General features: G+C 41.3%; 1 protein-coding gene and 1 long non-coding RNA gene across 2 annotated transcripts in view; one reads left to right on the top strand and one right to left on the bottom strand.

The window, feature by feature from the left end:
- Positions 1-8,853, top strand: part of LOC134013843 (4-aminobutyrate aminotransferase, mitochondrial-like) — an 87,927-nt gene extending 79,074 nt beyond the window's left edge. The window contains exons 12-17 of the mRNA XM_062453589.1: positions 185-333; positions 401-538; positions 669-836; positions 6,985-7,131; positions 7,215-7,326; positions 7,596-8,853. Of these exons, the coding sequence (XP_062309573.1) occupies positions 185-333; positions 401-538; positions 669-836; positions 6,985-7,131; positions 7,215-7,326; positions 7,596-7,717 (836 nt within the window). The 3' untranslated portion in view covers positions 7,718-8,853. The remainder of the gene's footprint in view (positions 1-184; positions 334-400; positions 539-668; positions 837-6,984; positions 7,132-7,214; positions 7,327-7,595) is intronic.
- An 11,507-nt stretch (positions 8,854-20,360) lies between these two features.
- LOC134037972 (uncharacterized) lies at positions 20,361-21,342 on the bottom strand. Its single transcript, XR_009932622.1, has 3 exons — positions 21,271-21,342; positions 20,898-21,144; positions 20,361-20,461 (listed from the first exon to the last, which is right to left on the bottom strand). It is a non-coding gene; the product is annotated as an uncharacterized LOC134037972 (long non-coding RNA).

The following is a 21,342-nucleotide window of genomic DNA, read 5'->3' on the forward strand; positions in this document are numbered from 1 at the left end:
ATGGAATAATAACAATATAATATCTTGTGACAGCACTATAGTTATTTGCTTGGAAATATATTGGCAGTTGTCTGAGAGGGGATGGCATGACACTGGATGCCTTGCCCACCTCTCCCTCAATTTGAACTCTGTTCTACAGGCTTTTGAACATTGACCTACGGAATATGATATGTTGAATTTTTAGGTTGCCTGGCAACAACACACTCCAAAGCCATTCACAAGCTGGACATTCCCTCGTTTGATTGGCCCATCGCTCCCTTCCCTAAACTCAAGTACCCCCTGGAGGACTTTGTCAAGGATAATGCCCAAGAGGAAGCCCGATGCCTGGAGGAGGTGTGTTTGTTTGCATTGATGTGTGAGAGTGTGCCTAAAACTTTGTATTGAAGTTTGTGTCTCTCAGGTTGAGGACCTGATTGTCAAATGGAGACAAAAGGGAAAGCCTGTGGCCGGTATTGTGATAGAGCCAATACAAGCGGAGGGAGGGGATAACCACGCCTCCCCAGACTTCTTCAAAAAGCTACGGAACATCACACGGAAGGTAGGTATTGTTTCATGAGCCATGGGGGCTACTAGATTTGTAGTAAATGATTAAAAAATAACTTGCAAACTTGGTTTGCATTTTTATATCCTCTTCCATTTACCTCCCCCACCTTCTCCTGTCATCCCAGCAAGGCTGTGCCTTCCACGTGGACGAGGTGCAGACAGGGGGAGGAGGAACAGGAAAGTTTTGGGCCCACGAACACTGGGGCTTGGAAGACCCAGCAGACATTGTCTCCTTCAGCAAGAAGTTACTCACTGGTGGCTACTACCATAAAGATGAGCTCCAGGCTGACAAGGTGCAACACACACACTCATACCCCCCCTAACGATCCTCAAGGGGTCTGTATTCGTTTGGGTAACATGACCTCACTATAGCTTTGCGCCGCCATCTTTCCAACCGACCGAGTCATGCCTGCAATATGTTGTGGCTGCAACAACAGCTGAAAGAGGAACCCTGGACTGGTATTTAATTCTATACCAAAAGAAAAGGAAATAAAATTGAAGTGGTTAGCTGTCATTCGAAGAGATCATTGGACACCCACGTCTCACACCTTACTATGCATACCTTCTGTAGGACAATCCAGGTAGCATCTAGCACTACAACTGAGCAGCTAAAGCTCTAGCAGAAAGCTGAAGTGTTCACTAGCAGCACTGACATCAACAATGATCAGAATAACCCATTGTAAGACATATTCATCTTTATCAAGTATAGCACAGTCAATCGGTGAAGAAGTTAAGAAAGCTTTATTGCTTGCGGCCGGCCACAAGGAGACAAAAAGACCGCACGCCATGGTGATGCAAAGTTTGTCTGCTAGCATGTTGGGCTAGCTAACCATTTAAACGAAACCGCTATCCACAGTCATTGGTTAATACACAGGCATGCAACTGTCACATGGCTCTCCTTTCATTGGCTCCATTGCATAGACCTTGCACGCGTGCGTGCGTGTTTGTGAGTGCGTGTGTGCGCTCTCTGACCCCTCTAAGCTTGACCATATGATTCACTTAATACAGATAACGTTAAACATCTTTGATGGCCTCTCAGAATCAGAATGGATTTTATTCGCCATGAAAGTTTGCACAGACAAGGAATTTGCTTTGGCTGGAAGGGCCAAACATTAAACATATAAGAATCTAAAATTTAAATATGAGGACTAACTATACTAAGGGTACATAACTAGCAGTACTAAGTGAAATTAGAATTTAAAATAAACTATACAATAAAATATAAAATAAAATATAAGTTGCAGTAATTTACAATATAAAAATACACAAAATACAAATATTACAAAAAATACAAATGGTACAAGATTGTATAGTGTAGTGCAAAAAGCAGTGTGTTTTAAGGACATTGAGTCATGAAGTCAGTGTGAACCCTTGGCCTAGTTGAAGAGGCCAACAGCGGAAGGGAAGAAACTGTTTTTGTGGCGTGTGGTATTGGTCCTGATGGACCGCAGCCTCCAGTAAGATAGTGGTCAGCCCAGGGGGGTGTTCCAGGTAGCGGGTTTAACAAACTCTGAGCCTAACCCTGAACTCTGAGTTGAGTTACTCTAAATTGGGAAATTCCGAAAACTCGGTTCCAGAAAAGCGGATTTGAATTTGTTAACTCAACTCAGAGTACGTCCACTCTGAGTTAAGTGCGGGCATGAGAACTATTAAAAGCCAACATCAATGGAGCACCGATACTAGGATCCACCATGGCACCCGGGAACAAAAAACGTTGTCCCACCACACTTCAGATGTTTTTATGTTTTATTTCGTGTTTATGGTCAATCTGAGCACATATTCCGGAAAAAAGCAACACGGCTGTAGCAGCGTTATACAATTGGCGTGGGAGACAAACTGCCAAGTCAATGCATACATTTGAATGTAATAGCCAGTCCATACATTAAACATTTAACCCCACTGTCCGTTAATATTACAGGAGAAAAAGTGGTGGACTTAATAAAATAGCATGTTCAATGTAATATTAAATATAAAAACATACTACGAACAGGTAAGACATATTTTGCTTAGGCTATACGCTTGTGATCAGTGTTGCCAGGTCCGCGGTTTTCCCGCGGTATTGGGCTACTTTTGAAGTGTTGCCGCGGGTTGAATTTGTGTCCACTGGTTAGCGTAGACCTATTTTGCATGCAAATTACATGAATCTTTAAATAAAAATCCATATTTTAAATGAAGTAATTTATTTATACCCAAATCCTACCAAACTGACTCCAGATCAGCACGTACACACATGGACATGGGACACGCCCACATACACACACGCACTGTGCGTGTGCACACGTGCCTAATGCTCTCAGTCTCCTGAGAAAACCTCTTGAAAACAGTTTTTAATCCTGGCATACTAAACATGTGTGGAATTGTCAGTTACACTGACATCATGAGAATAATGAATATAAAAAAATGTGCACATTCTGATCCTGTTGAACGGAGCATGGATGCAGTATACAGTGAGATGTTAATTTAATGGTAGGTGAATGCTGCATGTGGAACTGTGAAATGTAATGCAATCTCATGTATTCCCAGTTACAAGTATAGGAGTTGTACAAACTGCACCATGAAGAAAGTGCCAAAAACTGACCAAGAGATGGTGTAGGCCTACTTGGGTAGAAGAATAAAGGCAAATCTTGAAAAAGATTTACTGAAACACCAGTTACAGGATGATGCATGGTCACAGGTGATGTTAATTGTAGGAACAATAGCCTATATGAATATTAATTGTTGAATTTGCTTAATTTCTATTTTGACCAAGAGATTGTGTACTTAGGGCAGAAGAATAAAGGCTGATCTTGTAAGGCTATCAATCTGCCCCCACCTTTCATATGGTGAAATATGGAGTTACTGGATGAATGGTCTCAACTTGTTGGCTATCACACATTATTGTGTAACTTACTGTAGCATTGCTAGTCATGTTGATAAGTAAGGGTCAAGATTGTGGTGTGATTAGTTGTTCTTGGGTATAAAAGGAATTGTGAAGCATATGTGGATTCTTGAGCTCCTGAGACCTTCTCCTCAGCTCTGGATTGTTCTACTCCTTCTTCCTCACCTCTTGCTTTCTATCTGGTTTACAATAATCATGGTAGAGTAGGTAAGAGTTAACCTTCATTGATTTCATTCATTTGCAATTTGATTAAATGATTATATTATTTAACCTTACTTTGACCATTTTTGCTCTGATTTAACCCATAGAGTCAAATAACTGTAATTCCATTGGTATTGGCATTTTTTGGTTATTGTTAATACACTGTTCAGTTTCCCATCTTCCTTCAAACCATAGGAATTATTTTCGGTTGTTTGGTCAACATTGACCGCCTACAATCTTGAAATAGATTTGCTGAAACACCAGTTACAGGACGGTACATGGTCACAGGTTAATCATGTAAATTGTAGGAACAATAGCCGATAAACAGATTTTCAGCTATGAGCCTTGAAGCGAGAGCAGCCTTTCAAATTCTCTCACTAACTTCAATGGAGAGGTGAGTAAAATCAGTCAGAGAAAGCAAGAAGGAACAAGATTTTGAAACTGCCGATAGAGTCGTATTTCTGACCGCACAGACATATAAAGGACATCTCTGGTTTCGGCAGAGTCTTGGGTCTCTGAAAATATCCTTATATTTTGGATTGGACGTATAGTTTTGCGTCTAGGTCAACTTGTTTGAGGTGTGGATGCTAGGTAAATGTTCGTTTTTCTCTCTGCCTAGCTCGTTAGCTATCACAGCTGCGCCATCACCGTGGCAACCAAACAAACAAGCACCAGGAAAGCAAAAGGAACACGTTTTTGAAACTGCAGGTAGAGTCATATTTCTGACTGCACAGACATATAAAGAATATCTCTGGTTTCGGCAGAGTCGGGTCTCGGAAAATATCCTTATATTTTGGATTGGACGTACAGTTGTGCGTCTAGGTTATCTTGTTTGAGGTGTGGATTCTAGCTACATTTCTCTTATTCTATGCCCTCAGCGCGTTAGCAATCATAGCTGCACCATCACCGTAACGACAGACACGCACCACTCAGTCTCTCACACAGGTGATTGGTACGTTTACTTGACCATGAGAAACACGATTATTAGCAATTGTCGGTTTATACCAATAATACGATTACTCCGTTTACATGTGTAATTAGTTATGCGATTACTCAATAAACGCGTCTTCTTTTTGATTAATCGTTGTATGCTCCACGGCCAAAACTTGCACCATCATCCTTCTGCAACATCCTTCCTCTTCGCCGTCTCTTCCTGTATCGGCTCTACTGCTGTATGTTCCATTCCATCAACACATTGAATCCTACTAAGAAAGCCGAGTAAACACACTCAATGGTAGGCTACATCTGCTACTGCTATTACTATCCCAACTATAATTTCATCTGTTAAAACGATAATATTCTTGTTACGACTAGCTAGCCTACTTCTTCTTCTGTTTAACAGTTCAGCTTTCAGCTTCTCCCACATTGTAGGCTATTTTAGCTCTTAGCTTTGTTAAGATGATGCAGTTCAGCTTCCACACTGCCTCTTTTGTGTGACTCACACATTTTTGAAATTCATTTCAGCTTGCGGGTATTTTCTCATTTCTCACTTTTATACTTTTTAAAATATTAAGGTTTTTGTGCAAATTATTCTCCCTTTAAAAGTAATGGTAAATCCTTTCAAATCATTGTTGGAATGCTGCTCCAGCCCCTTTCAAAAATACCTTTCGGCCGGCGTTTTTTGGCCTTTAACTAGTTCTGCATACTTTCATCGATTCCTACAGTTTTTGTATCAAAACGTTCAGCTCCTTCAGGAGATGTTGGCTATGACTTTTGGTATTTCTCACTTTTATACTTTTTAAGACATTAAGGTTTTTGTGCAAATTATTCTCCCATTAAAATGGTAAATCCTTTCGAATCATTAAAAAGCTTCATCCTCTTTCAAACGTAACTACTTCACCATACTTTCAGCTAGAGACACCATTCAACCTTTAAAATGTTCACAAGACATTCAGCTATTCCCAAATGATTCAGCTTTTTCAAATATTCAGCCAATTTTGAATTATGACAGTTTGAAATACATTAAAATGTTTGCTCCTTCTTGATTTTTATGAATGAGCCGCAAGCAGAGTGGCACACTCTGCTGGCTGCTCTTTTTCTGATATTCAACTAAATTGTCAAACAAATTCCTCTAACGTTCATATAGTTTAACTTACAGAAACAAGTTATACCTTAAAATGTAGGAAAAACTGTCCTCTTTCAGCCAATGTAACTACTAACGAGCTCACATTTACAGATTTTCAGCTATGAGCCTTGAAGCGAGAGCAGCCTTTCAAATTCTCTCACTAACTTCAATGGAAAGGTGGGTAAAATTCGTCAGAGAAAGCGAGGTTAACTTGTTTGAGGTGTGGATTCTAGCTACACATTAGTTATTCTCTCTGCCCAGCTCGTTAGCGATCACAGCTGCTCCATCGCCGTGGCAACCAAACAAACACGCACCAGGAAAGCAGAAGGAACACGTTGGCTGGTTTCAAACCAGTGTTGCTCACTGCAACGCTGTAGCCTACGCGAGACACACTACAAAAACATCTACACAGCTCACAGTCAAACGGCGACAGAACATGTTCGGCACTCAACTTACTTTAATCAAAAGTCTATCTAACTACTAACCTGAACTTCATTGCCTAAACTTTGTCAATCTGTTCATGAAAATAATTAATTTCAGCCTAAACCGTACAACGGAACGTTACATCCAATTCAACCAACGCAATCGCTACCAAGACGAACACAGCAGTAGTCTAGTACTGTACCGTAGTAGTACAATTTACCGGGGCAGCTTCTCCACACAGGGCTATATCGCATTTTGCGTTGTTACTGACAATGATCGCTACCAGTGAGCTTTTTATGAATGAGCGATTTTCCACTAAATAAATGTAAAGCTTATTTGCGTTTTTGGTGGGCATATTTTCAGTTAGCAGATGGTACTGTTTGAATCACGATTCCATCTTCTACTGCCGGTAACGTCGTAGAATAATCTTCAAAGGGGGTTCTTTATTAATGAATGAATGCAATATGAGTGGGCTAAATGCCTGAAAATATCACGAGAAGGGAAAAACTTAAAAGGACGTTTAAGTCATAGAGATTAGGTCAATTTTTACACCAGTCTGCCAAATTTATTCGTTTTGATTCAGCTATGAGGCTGCCTCTTGCAGGGGAAATGAGAAGACATTTCATTCTACACTTCACTCGTATTTTGAGTTGTAAATGAGCAGCAAAAAAAATGATGCTTTTAAATCTATGTCATCTTTATAAATAATAAGTAGGTCCTATGCATTTTTATATAAAATATACAGAAATATCAGTTGTAAAAATGGCATTAAAAAACGGACCCCTGTGCAACCGATGCAAGCAAGCACACCCTACAATTTCCCCAGAAATTGTACTCTCTAGTTTACATTGTTTTTGCATGTGTTCTCTCCCAGGCTTACCGCATCTTTAATACGTGGATGGGAGACCCCTCTAAGAACTTGTTCCTGGCAGAGGTCCTGAATGTAATCCGTAGAGAGAATCTTCTGGAAGAGGTCACGCGCTCTGGGAAAGCCTTGCTGCAGGGGCTTTATGCACTACAGGTTAGTTTGTAAAACAAGTTATGGATCTGCACACACTCTCTGGATCTCTGTGTGCATCTACTGCCTTCTCTTTTCCCTCCCAGGCACAGTACCCTAACCTGTTGAGCCGCGCTCGAGGACAGGGGACATTCTGTGCCATTGACATTTGCAATGATGCAACACGTAACAGTATCCTCCTTAAGGCCAGGGACAAAGGTAAAACTTCATTATCAACCATTTGTTTTTGATTTAGAAGCTGTATGTATACTGTAAAAGTATGTTTAAATCCACATGGAATCCTCATAAGAAGTAGGTTATTGAATACCATAGGGAGGATGATGATGGATGATGGAGAATAAGAAACTGGTCCAAGGAGGTACCCCTGAGGTACACCATAGAAGGGATGCAGTAATGTTGTTCTCTCTCCTCTCACAGATAAACAAATTCAGGGACTTGCTGATGTATGTTTCTCTTTTTTGACACAGGGGTTCTCCTGGGGGGTTGTGGCGACTGCTCGATTCGGTTCCGTCCATCTCTGGTCTTTAAGGAGTACCACGTTCACCTTTTCCTCAACATCTTCAATGATGTTCTGGCAGAACACAACTAGAAGCCAACTAAACACAACCCTGTCCCAACCCAACTTAAATATGGTCAGCCCAACTGGGGAGGGAGAGCACAATAAGGAGGTTCATGAAGCACACAGATTTTCTCACAGAACGCTTTTCTTTCTTCTCATACTTGTTCCTCGCATGGCAGTTCATCCATAGTGTCTTAGCCATTTATTTGGAAACCCCATTTGAAAGCACATAATAGTAATATCAATTGCTCTTATTGTGATTCAAGCTTTTCAAATACCAATTTTCGAAGCAGTTCCCTCCATGGGTATTTCATTAATAGAAAGCAAATTGTATTTGAAATTAAGCTTATCAATTCCTTTATGTGCAGAAATAGGATGTACACATCTAATAATTACCCATCCTTAAAAAAGTGTGTTTTTACAAAACAGTTTTTCAGCTTTGCCTGAAATGTTTTAACCCTAACCAATGTGATTTTGTGAAGGACAATGGGATAATAATGTAAAGGTTATTAATGTGCCCGCATGTTGTGTAATTTCCCAACTTTTTACTCAAGTATTGCAGGTTTCATACTATAAAACTAGAATCTATTGAAAAATACTCATTAACAATATCTTCACTAACAGGCTATCAAGATGTACAACAGTGGTACTATATAACATGTAGTACAACATGTACTTTTCAAGATATCATTCCTCCCCAAATAGTAGCAATAGTATGTATTTTTGGCGCAATGTCTACGTAAAGCCACGCCCATGTGGGCAGGGCATCTTAGTATGTTTTTTCGTTATCCTTTTTTAAAACAACAGAACCCATAGTTGATGTACAGTACAAGGTATTTCCATAGTCTTGAATGCCTCTAATATTTTTGAATATTGTGGGCAGGTTGAAATGTTGTGGAGAGCTCTAGTCTGAGGCTTCTGCTAAATTGTCATTAAGCCTTCATAATGATGACGATGGTGCCAGTCTTATTTGGCCAAGTCAGTATTGTATAGAGAGCTGTGTTTTATTGATTACTTGTTAATCATTAACAATATATAAAGAGTATTACTATGTTGGTTTACAGTGTTTTGTGAGTTAGAATATTATTGATGTCATTATTTCAAATGGCTATTGTCTATGAAGCATCCACTATGTATTGTAAAATAATAAACCATAATGAAATGTTGATTAAAAAGTACATTTCTTACTCTTTTTTACCATACTGAGACAGGAAGAAAAGGATGGCAGGTGTCAGTGATCTATTTGATTGTGCCCTTGTGGTGACAAACTAGTATTATACCATGTCCCTGATATAATTGGAAGACAGTAGGCTGGTGATAACCTCCTTCCCCATCTCTTAGGTCATTGTTAGTCAAGTAAAGTTATTTCAGGTGCTTGGATTTTTATTTGTAATCAACAACCAACACATGAACATGATCTATGTTTTCATTATAGAAGACTAATTAGTGTCTATTCTAGAGTCCAACAGTTGAACTCAAAAGTCCTGCAGCTCAACTCCCAAGTCCTACCCTCTTAAAGTCAAGTACACAGAACGCAAATCTGTATTAAACCTCTGTATTTAATCTGTTTCAATACATGATGCATGACAACACACAGTTAGGTTATATGGGTTAGGTTATATGGTTAGATTCAAATATTCTATCTACAAATATTACATTTAACAAAATGTTGTTATGGACTCCACCTCAGTTGCACTCATTGCTATTGTGTCATCCAACATATTTCCAGCGTAAATCAAATGGTTCCATAAAACAGTATAACATTATATATTTTAAATGTAAATTATGAACAAATGTCCTTATTTCATTCAAAGACAACTAGAAAAGGTACATTTCCTGAAGAAAATGTGTGTGTTTGCTGAAAGCAGTTGAAAAGATTTTGTTTTGATGGCTTGAATAGTATGTGAGAGGTTTGTGCAATAAACAATGTGAGAGTATGTTGTGAAAGTATGTAGGTGAGAAAGTGTTGAAAGTTATTAATGACATTAACTAAAGTATGTCGGCAATAACGTTGGAAATGTGTTTATAGCTTAAACAGTGTGAGAATATGTAAACAGTGTGAAAGTAAGGTGAAAAAAAGTGTTGCTTTAAAAACTAAATAGTGAAAAAGTGTGAAAAGTATATATGTAATTGTTATGCCTTGCGATATTTTTTTACTGTTGAAAAAGTGGAACAAAAGTGATGAAGAGAATCTTACTTCAAACACTGGAACAGTGTTTCTAGCTCTCTACTTGAGCAAATATAGTGAGAAAATAGTATATTGCATAACAGTTATCCATGTCATAGCACACAAGGGTCTGCAATAACGTTGGAAAGATGTTTTTAGCTAAAACAGTGAAAGTATGACGGTGAAAAAAAGTGTTGCTTTAAAACCAAATGGTGAAAAAGTGTTAAAAGTATATCTGTCATTGTTATGCATTGCAATATTTTCTTATTGTTGAAAAAAAGAGTGATAACAGTATCTTATTGACTTTCATAATTTAAGTGTTAAAAGTATTAAAGAATGAAAGACTGAGAAACAGAAAAAAGTTTGAAGTTAGAAACATTTGCAAATATAGTGATGAAGAGTATATTGCATAAGTTATCGTTATAGCAGACAAAAGTATGTCAGCGGTATGAATGTGAAAGTGTTGCTTTAAAAACAAATTGGTGAGAAGTGTTAAAATTATATTTGTCATTGTTATGCATTGCAATATTTTCTTACTGATGAAAAAGGAGAAAACAAGCGTGATGAAAACAGTATCTTATTGACTTTCATGCATTTTTAACCCTTGTGCTGCCTTCGGGTCACATGACCCAAAGGTTCATAACGAACCATCGTTGTGTTTACCCAATTTTACCCAATACAAAAACAAATAAAAATAATTTTCTTTTAACCATCGCAATGTGGGGGGTCTGAGACAGCCCACCGGTTAAAAGAAAATGATTCACTTTGTTTTGGTATGCGGTAAAGTTGTCGCAATACGACGGTGGGTCACAATGACTGATGGGTCAGAATGACCCGAAGATAACACAAGGGTTAAGCGTTAAAAGTATTACAAATTGAAAGAAACAGAAAATGTTTGAAGCTAAAAAAATTAGCAAATATAGTGGAGTATATTGCATAACAGTTATCAATATCATAGCAGACAGAAGTATGTCAGCAGTATGAAGGTGAAAAAAGTGTTTTTAGCATAAACAGTGTGAAAGTATGTAAACAGTGTGAAATTATTTAGGTGAAAAAAGTTATGAAAGTTTTATAATGGAATCACAATAGAAAAATATAGCTGCAAGCATCGATGCGGGTTCCTCCGCAAAATCTAATAAAAATGTACATTGTAGAAGATCAAGAGTTGGGACAACAAGAGAGCAAAACTACTTCATGTTTGGCCAACAACAATAGGCTGAATGGGATTTGAACTTGTGAGCATAAGGTAACAAGTCAGTCTCTCTATCCTCTATGCCAGTGGTTCTCAATCCTGGTCCTCGGGACCCCCTGCCCTGCATGTTTTAGATGTTTCCCTGCTCCAACACACCTGATTCAAATGAATGGTCGTTATCAGGCTTGGATAATTTAAGTCGATTGGATCTATGGTTCATGGGGAGAATGGTTTTGAAGGTTGTACCAAATTTGGACAGTACAGCATAATCATCATGGTGGACCTTATGGGTCCTTGAGGCTTTTTTGTTCCCCATGAGAAATAAGGCATGTATTCAAATTTTCAGGCATTTTGGAGTTATGGGGCACAGGGGAAATCAGCCAAATTTAAACCTTGGAACTTTTGCAAAAAAACTCCCTTAATCTGGGTTACTGTTAGTATAATGTTTGGGGTGATGAATGTTTTATTGGAATTTAGAGTTAAGATATAGGGATGTGGATATAAACGTATTTCACAGAGGAGAGAAGTTAAGCGTACATATTCATTTTGCATTACAGTAGTCCAAACCGATATAACAGAGCAACAACAACAATAACAACAAAAAGAAACAAAGACTAAGTTGTCCTCCTCTGGGACAGTACAAACAGAGAAAAGTAAATAAATAAATTCCACCATCCCTCTGTCCCTCCCGCCTCCCCTTCTTACCTACCCACCAGCCCCCCCACCCTACCCCAAGGACCCCAAGGATGAACAGAATCAGTTCACTTCTGTAGAGACAGAAACACTTTTTGCAGTTGTGAAGCCGGCCAACCAGAAGCGTCTCTGACTGATAGAAAGATCTAGGTTAGAGCTGTCATTAAGTAAGAGGACAGAAGGTAAGTATGGGATTATTTTTGAAAATATGGTAGACAACATACCACAAACGTTCTTCCAGAAGTCTGCAACCACTGGGCATTCCCATACCATGTGAAGAAAGGTGCCCAAGGTATTATGAGTGCATAAACAGCAGATTGGTGAAGATAAAGCTTTCATTTTATGTAATGTGCGAGGAGTATAGTATGTCTGATGGATACAATTAAAGTTAATAACTTGGTGGTTGGGGTTTCTAGAGGATAGCAGCGTATTGTGCCAAATAAGTTGCCAATTCAGTTTGCTGCCATTAAATGACAGGTCCCCCTCCCACAGGCTGATAATGGATAGAGGTTTAGAGAAGCCTTTGTCAGGATAGCATAAGTGGAAGAGACTAAACCACTAGGTTTGTTCAATGCCGTGTGAAATGGGTGAGTAACCAATGGGCCATCCCAAGGTACACCATAGGTGCGCATTGCTGTGCGCAGTTGTAGATATAAAAAAATGAAGAACCAGGTCAATTAAAGTGCTTTTGAATGTCCTGGAATGAGCAGAGACCCACCGCCCCAAAATATCAGAAAAAGTGTATACCCCCCTCCAATTACTCCAATGGGGGAATGATATTGAACGTCCTCCCAGCTGGAGACCATAGTTATGGAATATGGGGGAATGAAGGTACCAGTTGGGTGTAATTTTGCTAAATGTATTTGTAAATTGCCACCATCAGATTTGGATCTCTGGATGGTTGAAAGTTTAAGTCTGTGTTTCTGTTTCCCCAACATAAAATTGAAGATTGCAACATGTAATCCAACCCAATAACCACTGGGTGGTGCCAGAGGGAGCATAGAGCTGAAAAAGTTGATTTGTGTTAGAACATTCATTTTAATAACCGAATTACGAGAATGTAATGAGAGGGGAGAGGTGCTCCACCTTAATAGATCAGTTTTCTTATAATTAATTGACACAGTGCTTGTAACTGAGGGGTGGATAAATACCCCCAAATATTTAAGGTTTGAACCACTGGTATATTTAATGGGAAAGCCATCTGTCTGGAAGAGTCGTATAAGGCCAATAGTGCAGATTTTCCCCAGTTAGTTTTGTAACCAGAGATCTGGCTGAAATTGTTGAAGACGTGTAGGAGGTGGGGAAGAGACTGAGGGACATTCTGAATAAAAAGCAGTATATCATCTGCATAGAGAGATATGTAGTGTTTGGTGTTGTGAACAGTAATAGGGTCATCAGAATCAGAATCAGAATGGGATTTATTCGCCATGAAAGTTTGCACAGACAAGGAATTTGCTTTGGCAGGAAGGTGCATACAATAAACATACCTAAAATTTTAATATGTGGACTATCTAATGTGGACTAATATACAAATATTACAAAAAATACAAATGTACAAGATACCATTTTGTAATGCAGTGCAAAAAGCAGTGTGTTTTAAGCAAGAAGTCATTAGAGTCAGTGTGGTCCCTTGGCCTTGTTGAAGAGGCCAACAGCGGAAGGGAAGAAACTGTTTTTGTGGCGTGAGGTATTGGTCCTGATGGACCGCAGCCTTCTGCCGGAGGGGAGTGACTGAAACAGGGAGTGTCCAGGGTGGGAGGAGTCGGCCACAATCTTCCTCGCTCGCCTCAGGGTCCTCGAGGTGTGCAGGTCCTCGAGGGTAGGCAGATTGCAGCCAATCACCTTCTCAGCAGTGCGGATGATACGCTGCAGTCTGCTCTTGTCCTTGGCAGTGGCAGCAGCGTACCAGACGGTGATGGAGGAGGTGAGGATGGACTCAATGATGGCTGAGTAGAAGTGCACCATCATTGTCTTTGGCAGGTTGAACTTCTTCAGCTGCCGAAGGAAGTACATCCTCTGTTGTGCTTTCTTGATGAGGGAGCTGATGTTCAGTTCCCACTTGAGGTCCTGGGAGAGGATAGTGCCCAGGAAGCGGAAGGACTCCACAGTGTTGACTGGGGAGTCACACAGGGTGATGGGGTGAGTGGGGCTGTGTTCCTCCTGAAGTCCACAACCATCTCCACTGTCTTAAGAGCATTGAGCTCTAAGTTGTTCTGGCTGCACCAGGTCACCAGGTTGGCCGCTTCCCACCTATAATCAGACTCGTCTCCACCAGAGATGAGCCCAATAAGGGTGGTGTCGTCCGCAAACTTCAGGAGTTTGACGGACGGGTGACTGGAGGTGCAACTGTCATGATTAGTTGATTGCCGGAGAGCCTGGGCCACAGGTTCGAGGGATAGAGCAAATAGCAGAGGTGAGAGAGGGCAGCCTTGGTGAGAGCTATGTGAGACTGGAAATAGTTTGGAGCAAGTGTTACCTGTCATCACCATAGCTTTTGGGTTGGTATACAATAATTGCACCATCGCTAAAAATGATTTCCAAACCCCATGCGGCATAATACAGCCCATAAGAAGTGCCACTCAAGGTGGTCAAAAACCTTCTAGAGACAGAATAGCATTTGATATTTCATCAGTATGTGAAGTTTCCATAAAATGAAGAAGGCGACGTATATTGTCTGAGGCAAGACAATTTTTTATGAAACTCGTTTGGTCCTCATGTACCAGAGAGGTCATAAATGTTCCCAGTCGAGAAGCTAGTATTTTAGCGTAAAGCTTCATATCTGTGTTCAAGATTGATAAAGGGCGGTAGCTTGAACAGAGAAATGGGTCTTTGCTGTTTTTTAGAAGCAAAGAGATAAGAGCTATGTTATTGTTATTAGAGAAAGATCCTTTGTAGCTTATCTCTGACGTATACAGAGCAGAGTAGAATATATGGAAACTGTCATTGATAGCCGCTGGGTTGGTACACAGATCACCCGTGGGGGATTTGACTGAAGTTATATTTGCAAGTTGTTCATTAGATTTCAGTTTAGAGGCCAGTAGGTGGCTTATGGAGCACTATGGAGGTAATAATGTTGTCTAGTCCTGTGGATGAGGAAGTATGCTCTGAATCTAAGTGATTGATTAAAACCTTTATTGGGTGTGATTTGCCTTCGGCAAGGGCACAACCTTTGTTCTCTCTCATATATATTTATTATTATTTATTTTCCCACCCCTAAGGGTCCCTCAATATTTGGACTACATAAGGCCGATATATGCTTCTGCGTTTTTCGAAAAACGGACACATGGGAACGCCCTCGTCTCCGTGGAACGCCCTCTACGAGCTCTCCGTCAGCCCTCGGAGAGCCCCGGAGAGCTCGACGTGCACCTCCTGAATTTTCTAACTATCCGTCGTAATTTCGGAGAGCGACGGAGAGCTACGGAGACCCCCTTGGCTGTGATTGGTCAGTATTAAGAACCGCTTGCGTCAGGGGCGGGGTTGCCGTGATAAACAGGACGAACAGAATCCTTTGACCGCCATTGCTGTAAGTTTTTACAATTCATATTTCAGCTAAACAGTACATGTAAATCAGCATCTGAATTAAAATGTGACGAGAAAAGGGCAGTGTAGTTGCTGAAAATGTGCGTATTTTATTGATGAAACGGCTAATTTGTAAATTTGCTCCGACTTCTCGATAACATAGGTAAATAAACACTCGACGACGACTTACAAAAAACCGTTGAGCCACCTACTCTTCTGGCGGTGAATTGTTTTCAGCACCCACAGCCTACGGAGAACCATAAACAAAGTCTACCTGTCTGTATCCGTGCGCCCGCCCATCCGTAAACGGAGACGCAGAAGCATATTTCGGCCTATAGACAACGTTGGTGTCAAAATGTTCGTCTTGGTCACGATTGCGTTACTTGTATTGGGATTGAAAAAGTGCCTTGAATGCTATCTAGTTTGCTAGCCACTTCAGTGTTAGCCTAACGTCACAACGTCAGCACACGTTAGCAACGACGCATAGATACGACGTGCTCGTGAGACAGACAGCGATATCAGCGAGCCCTAGTACCTTAGCTAAAAGTTTAGGAAAGTTGAGGCTACTTTTAGCTAGGTACCTACAAACTAGTGCTGTCAAACGATTAAATATTTAATCGCGATTAATGTCATAGTTAACTCACGATTAATCACAATTAATCACACATTTTTATCTATTCTAAATGTCCCTTGATTTCTTTTTGTCCCATCATTTTTTCTCATTTTAATTCTCTTATCAACATGGAAAAGTGGATCGGATTGCTCGGTTCAAACGTTTTTTTTAATTGAAAACAACATTGCAATCGCCTGGCTTTGACGAGGGGGCAGAGAATTCGCATCAGCTGTGTGCTTGGCCATCAAGTGGTATTTCAGACTGGTAGTGCTGCGATGATAGCTCAGTTCACAACGACAAAACACACAGATCACTTTGGTCTTGTCAATGGAACCATTTGGCAACTTTTTAAAAGTAAACTTTTCATTCAGAATCTTATTGGCATCCATCTACTCAAAACTTAACGTTAGCCTACTACTCTTTAGCCTGCAAGCCCAAACAAGTGTGCCTGTTGTTTTGTTTCCGGTCTAGCTAGATCCGGTGTGGTGTTGTAGTTTTTCTAACGTCAGTAGTTGTTGCAACTGTTGCAACAGCATGTGAAAAAAACTACAAAGTTTGCTAGGCCAAAAAGAACGTTAATCTCGTGATAAAAAAATTGACGCTGTTAAAATGGGTTTGCGTTAACGGCGTTAATAACGCGTTAAACTGACAGCACTACTACAAACATGTCTTAATCTGCTAGACATGTGGGTTCCCCTTCGTTCTTTTGGTGAGCAGTCTCACGAGCCCAACTTACCTGGCGTCATGGAGCCGAGCAGCTAAATACCTATTTAGCACTAGCGTTGTTAGTGTAAGGGGAATCGTAAGGCCAGACCCTTGCGTTTGTCCCCGGCTGTGAAACAATTCGGTTAGATGTTCAGGGAGATAATTGACTCCTTAATATCTGACTCCAATGTAGAAATGTGCAAGTCCGTTACCTGTAACCTCGAGCGCTAAACAGTTAATGACATGAAACTCGGACGTCGGTAAAAATCGTCTGCCTGATCAGAGCACCGACCTTAAAGTATGTAGTTCACCCCGGGGAGGTGAACATTGCTCCAACTACATTGCTCCAGGAGGAGCAATGTGGTTTTCGTCCTGGCCGTGGAACTGTGGACCAGCTCTATACCCTCGGCAGGGTTCTGGAGGGTGCATGGGAGTTCGCCCAACCAGTCTACACGTTTTGTGGATTTGGAAAAGGCGTTCGACCATGTCCCTCGGGGGCTCATGTGGGGGGTGCTCCGGGAGTACGGGGTACCGGACTCCCTGATTGGGGCTGTTCGGTCCCTGTACGACCGGTGCCAGAGTTTGGTCCGCATTGCCGGTAGTAAGTCGAACTTATTCCCTGTGAGGGTTGGACTCCGCCAGGGCTGCCCTTTGTCACCAATTCTGTTCATAACTTATATGGACAGAATTTCTAGGCGCAGCCAGGGCGTTGAGGGGGTCCGGTTTAGTGACCTCAGGATCGGGTCGCTGCTTTTTGCAGATGATGTGGTCCTGTTGGCTTTATCGGGCCGTGACCTTCAGCTCTCACTGGAGCGGTTCGCAACCGAATGCGAAGCGGCTGGGATGGGAACCAGCACCTTCAAATCTGAGGCCATGGTTATCGACCGGAAAAGGGTGGAGTGCAATCTCCGGGTCGGGGAGGAGATCTTGTCCCAAGCGGAGGAGTTCAAGTATCTCGGGGTCTTGTTCACGAATGAGGGAAGGATGGAGCGTGAGATCGACAGGCGGATCGGTGCGGCGTCCGCAGTGATGCGGGCTCTGCATCGGTCCGTCGTGGTGAAGAAGGAGCTGAGTCGAAAGGCGAAGCTCTCTATTTACCAGTCGATCTACGTTCCTACCCTCACCTATGGTCACAAACTGTGGGTAGTGACCGAAAGAACGAGATCGCGAATACAAGCGGCCAAAATGAGTTTTCTCCGCAGGGTGTCCGGGCTCTCCCTTAGAGATAAGGTGAGAAGCTCGGTCATCCGGGAGGGGCTCAGAGTAGAACCGCTGCTCCTCCGCGTCGAGAGGGGCCAGTTGAGGTGGCTCAGGAATCTGATAAGGATGCCTCCTGGACGCCTCCCTGGTGAGGTGTTCTGGGCACGTCCCACTGGGAAGAGGCCCCGGGGAAGACCCAGGACACGCTGGAGGGACTGTCTCTCGGCTGGCCTGGGAACGCCTCGGGATCCCCCAGGAAGAGCTGGTGGAAGTGGCCGGGGAGAGGGAAGTCTGGGCCTCCCTGCTTAGGTTGCTGCCCCCGCGACCCGACCCCCGGATACGCGGAAGATGATGGATGGAGTCGATATTACTCTACAATTTAATGCGAACAACTTCTTCCTGTTGAACACATTGGGGCCATGTAGCTAATATAATGCACAACGATCACTTTACAGCATCATCAGCCTCATCGTCTTCCCAAATATCTTAACACAACCACTACATCTTGCGCTGTAACATAAGCCGTTTCTCCCAGTACCATGGCCCTAGTTTAGGCCATGTTATTAGTGTAAGCCTACTTACTTCCTGGGGATCCGCAGCAGCATCTCTGTGAAAGTTCCAGGCTTCTTGAAACCTTCCAAGGTGACTCTGAAGCAAAGGCAGAAAACCCCAGTGGAGAGCGTAGAGATGGATTTCATTGGGCCTCATTCACCAGATGTTCTTAAGAACAAATTAAACCCCACTTACGCAGTTGTCACGAAGATTCTGGCATTCACCAATGTTTTCTTATTTGGGATTTGTTGCTAGGTAAGAACAGAATTTACGCACACCCAAGAGCACTCTTAAACACAATTGAGAGCTGACATGTTTGCACAAAATAAGTAGTTATACCGTTTTCGTCCGTTCTAAATGAAAATGTAATATTTATTTTCTTTATAATTTTGCAACTAATAATTGTATTATTTTACACATATTGTTTGTTTGTTTTAATAAATACACAATACACTTACACTTCTGCTCATTTGTAAAGCACTTTGAATTGCCATTGTGTATGAATTGTGCTACGCCTATATAAATAAACTAGCCTTGCTTTGCCTTCAATTCACATCAACTATGTTAACGGGGAATCTTGCCATCCAATAATAAGTGACTTATCACGGTATATATAGGCCCAAAGTAGGCTTATTCCGCACACTAGGACTACACCACACAATGGCGTATTTATTGCTGCTGCAAAATTTTGCAAATTGTCCCTGAGGAATGCCAGGAATTTCGGGCTCATGGCAAAAATTCAATGCCTCATGCCCCCCCGCGGCGCAAATCAGACATATGACGTGTCGCGGTTGGCGCCCTCTGCTGGTAGTGCGGGAGGGTTGATTAATGGATTGCTTCTTGGAGTTCGATAGTAATGGGCAGACTGGGGTGCTGCTGACTCATCTGTTGTTAAGTCTGTTAAAAGGGGCAAGGAGTCGGGACAATGATTTAATCTTTATATCTTGCTAAATGTTTCCCTGCACTGATTAAATGTTGATGAAATGTAGGCTAACACTGTACCCAGCTAACAAAATGACGTCCCCAGGACGTCCCTTGTTAGCTGGGTAGCTAGATAGCTTACATGGACATTAAACCAACAGGTTAATACCACTCACAGATAATTGCAGGTCGGTTTTATTTACTGCTTTGTATCCACTGCTGACGCTACTAAATATGATGTGTCGGTTTTCGCTAACTTCTTGCAGCAGTACCTCCACTCAGTGGTGTAGTGGTAAAAATAGGGGTGGGTAAACTATGAATTTTATTATTTATTTATTTACAGGGTCGTCAAGCCCCAAACGTTAATAATAGTAGGCTAGCCGTTTGTCCCTGTCTTAATGCGATGTTGTGCAAACCAAAACAACGTTTACAAACGTGAATTGATCACTCTGTACTTGAGGCCTTTTGCGGGCATCTGTGGGAGTGGGAGCACTCGATGGTCTCTTCAAAAATCGCCTGATATCCATGGCTAATTAATCCATTCCGAACAGGTAAACTAATCCACAACGTTTGTGTACATAGCCTACTTCGTGGATCCTGATTGGTGTCGCCGCCGCAGCCGCAACGCATTGATTGGAGGGTCACAGACCCTACAGCGCAGATGAAATTATTCAGACTACAGCGTTTATATGTTAAACAATATGAAATTTAGGCTTTGGTGTTTTAAAATTACACCAAATTTATTTCGTATTACTCCAACGGCAGAATACAAGGCGCAGGGAACTTAGATGTGCGTAAACGTGCATAAACGCTATTTAGAGGTGAATAAACGCAATTTCTGCAATTTAGAGGTGGATAAACGCTATTTCCGAATTTCGGGAGGTGCGTAAACGGCGTTTACGTAAGTTTAGCCCCCACTACATCCCTGCCTCCACTTCAGAATTACTAAAGTTTGGGATTCATCATTCTAAGACCACACCTGGGAACAATTCTGCTGTTTAGGAACACGTCATGAATCACACAGACTTTTCTTAGGAACTTTCTTAAGAACAAATGTAAGAAATAACGGAAGTATAATAGGAATAATAGGAAGATATTGGTGAATGAGGACCAATGTCTGGAATCAACATACTTGTTGCTTCCATTTCATGGAAGAGGGTGTGGAACACATCAAGGACTTGTGTGTATACATCTCGCCATAGACACTCAATCCTACCAAAAAATATTGAGAGCTATTAATTTCACTAAACACTAGAATTATAAAAATGAATAGTGTATCCTTAGAGAATTCATTCTTAAAGTACCTATATCAAAATCTAAATCCTAAACACTAACTATTTGTCAATATTACGGTTTCTGTATTTCTCTTTTTATCCATATGTAATCTGCGTACTGCTTCTCTGGTGAAAATGTTATAGGCCTAGGATGAAAAGGGTATAGGCCTACTTTATCTTTACCATAGATCTGTATTGATGTAATTACTTTGTAATGTTAATGAATACTGATAATACATAGATGCAGTAATATATCTAATTAAACTGGAAAAAGGTTATACCTCTTTGTGAAAACACCGAATTAACCAACCCGACATCTTAATCACTGGCTGCATCACGGGCACTGCCCTTGTATAATTAAATTAACTATTTACCTTTGGTTGTGCACACTTCTCCCAGTTATATGGGAATTGCGGTTTTCTCCCTGGGTTTCCACCATTAAGTTTGCCACCTCAATGTTTTCCCCTCGTCGGATCTCACACGAGATGGGAAACCATACTGCCTGACAGCACCAAGGAAGGTATGAAGTATACCGTTGCTGCACAGTTGTTGGTGGCAGCCGTCAGGTACACCACAAGGCGGCTGAAACCATCAATCCCACCGTGGATGACAAATCGCCAGCTTCTTTTGAGACAAATGATAATGTTAAAGCATCAGTTAACTGACGAATGATTCAGGTTCAAGATTTAGTAAAATAGTTTAACATTGGGTATAGATTTTAACTAAAAGATGTAGGTTAAAGTTTACCGGATTAATTTGTGATTGCCATCTATGTGCCAGAGGCAATTTGGTGCAGGAACATTATATTGATGGCGATAT

This window comes from Osmerus eperlanus, chromosome 2, assembly GCF_963692335.1.
Source record: "Osmerus eperlanus chromosome 2, fOsmEpe2.1, whole genome shotgun sequence".
NCBI lineage: Eukaryota > Metazoa > Chordata > Actinopteri > Osmeriformes > Osmeridae > Osmerus > Osmerus eperlanus.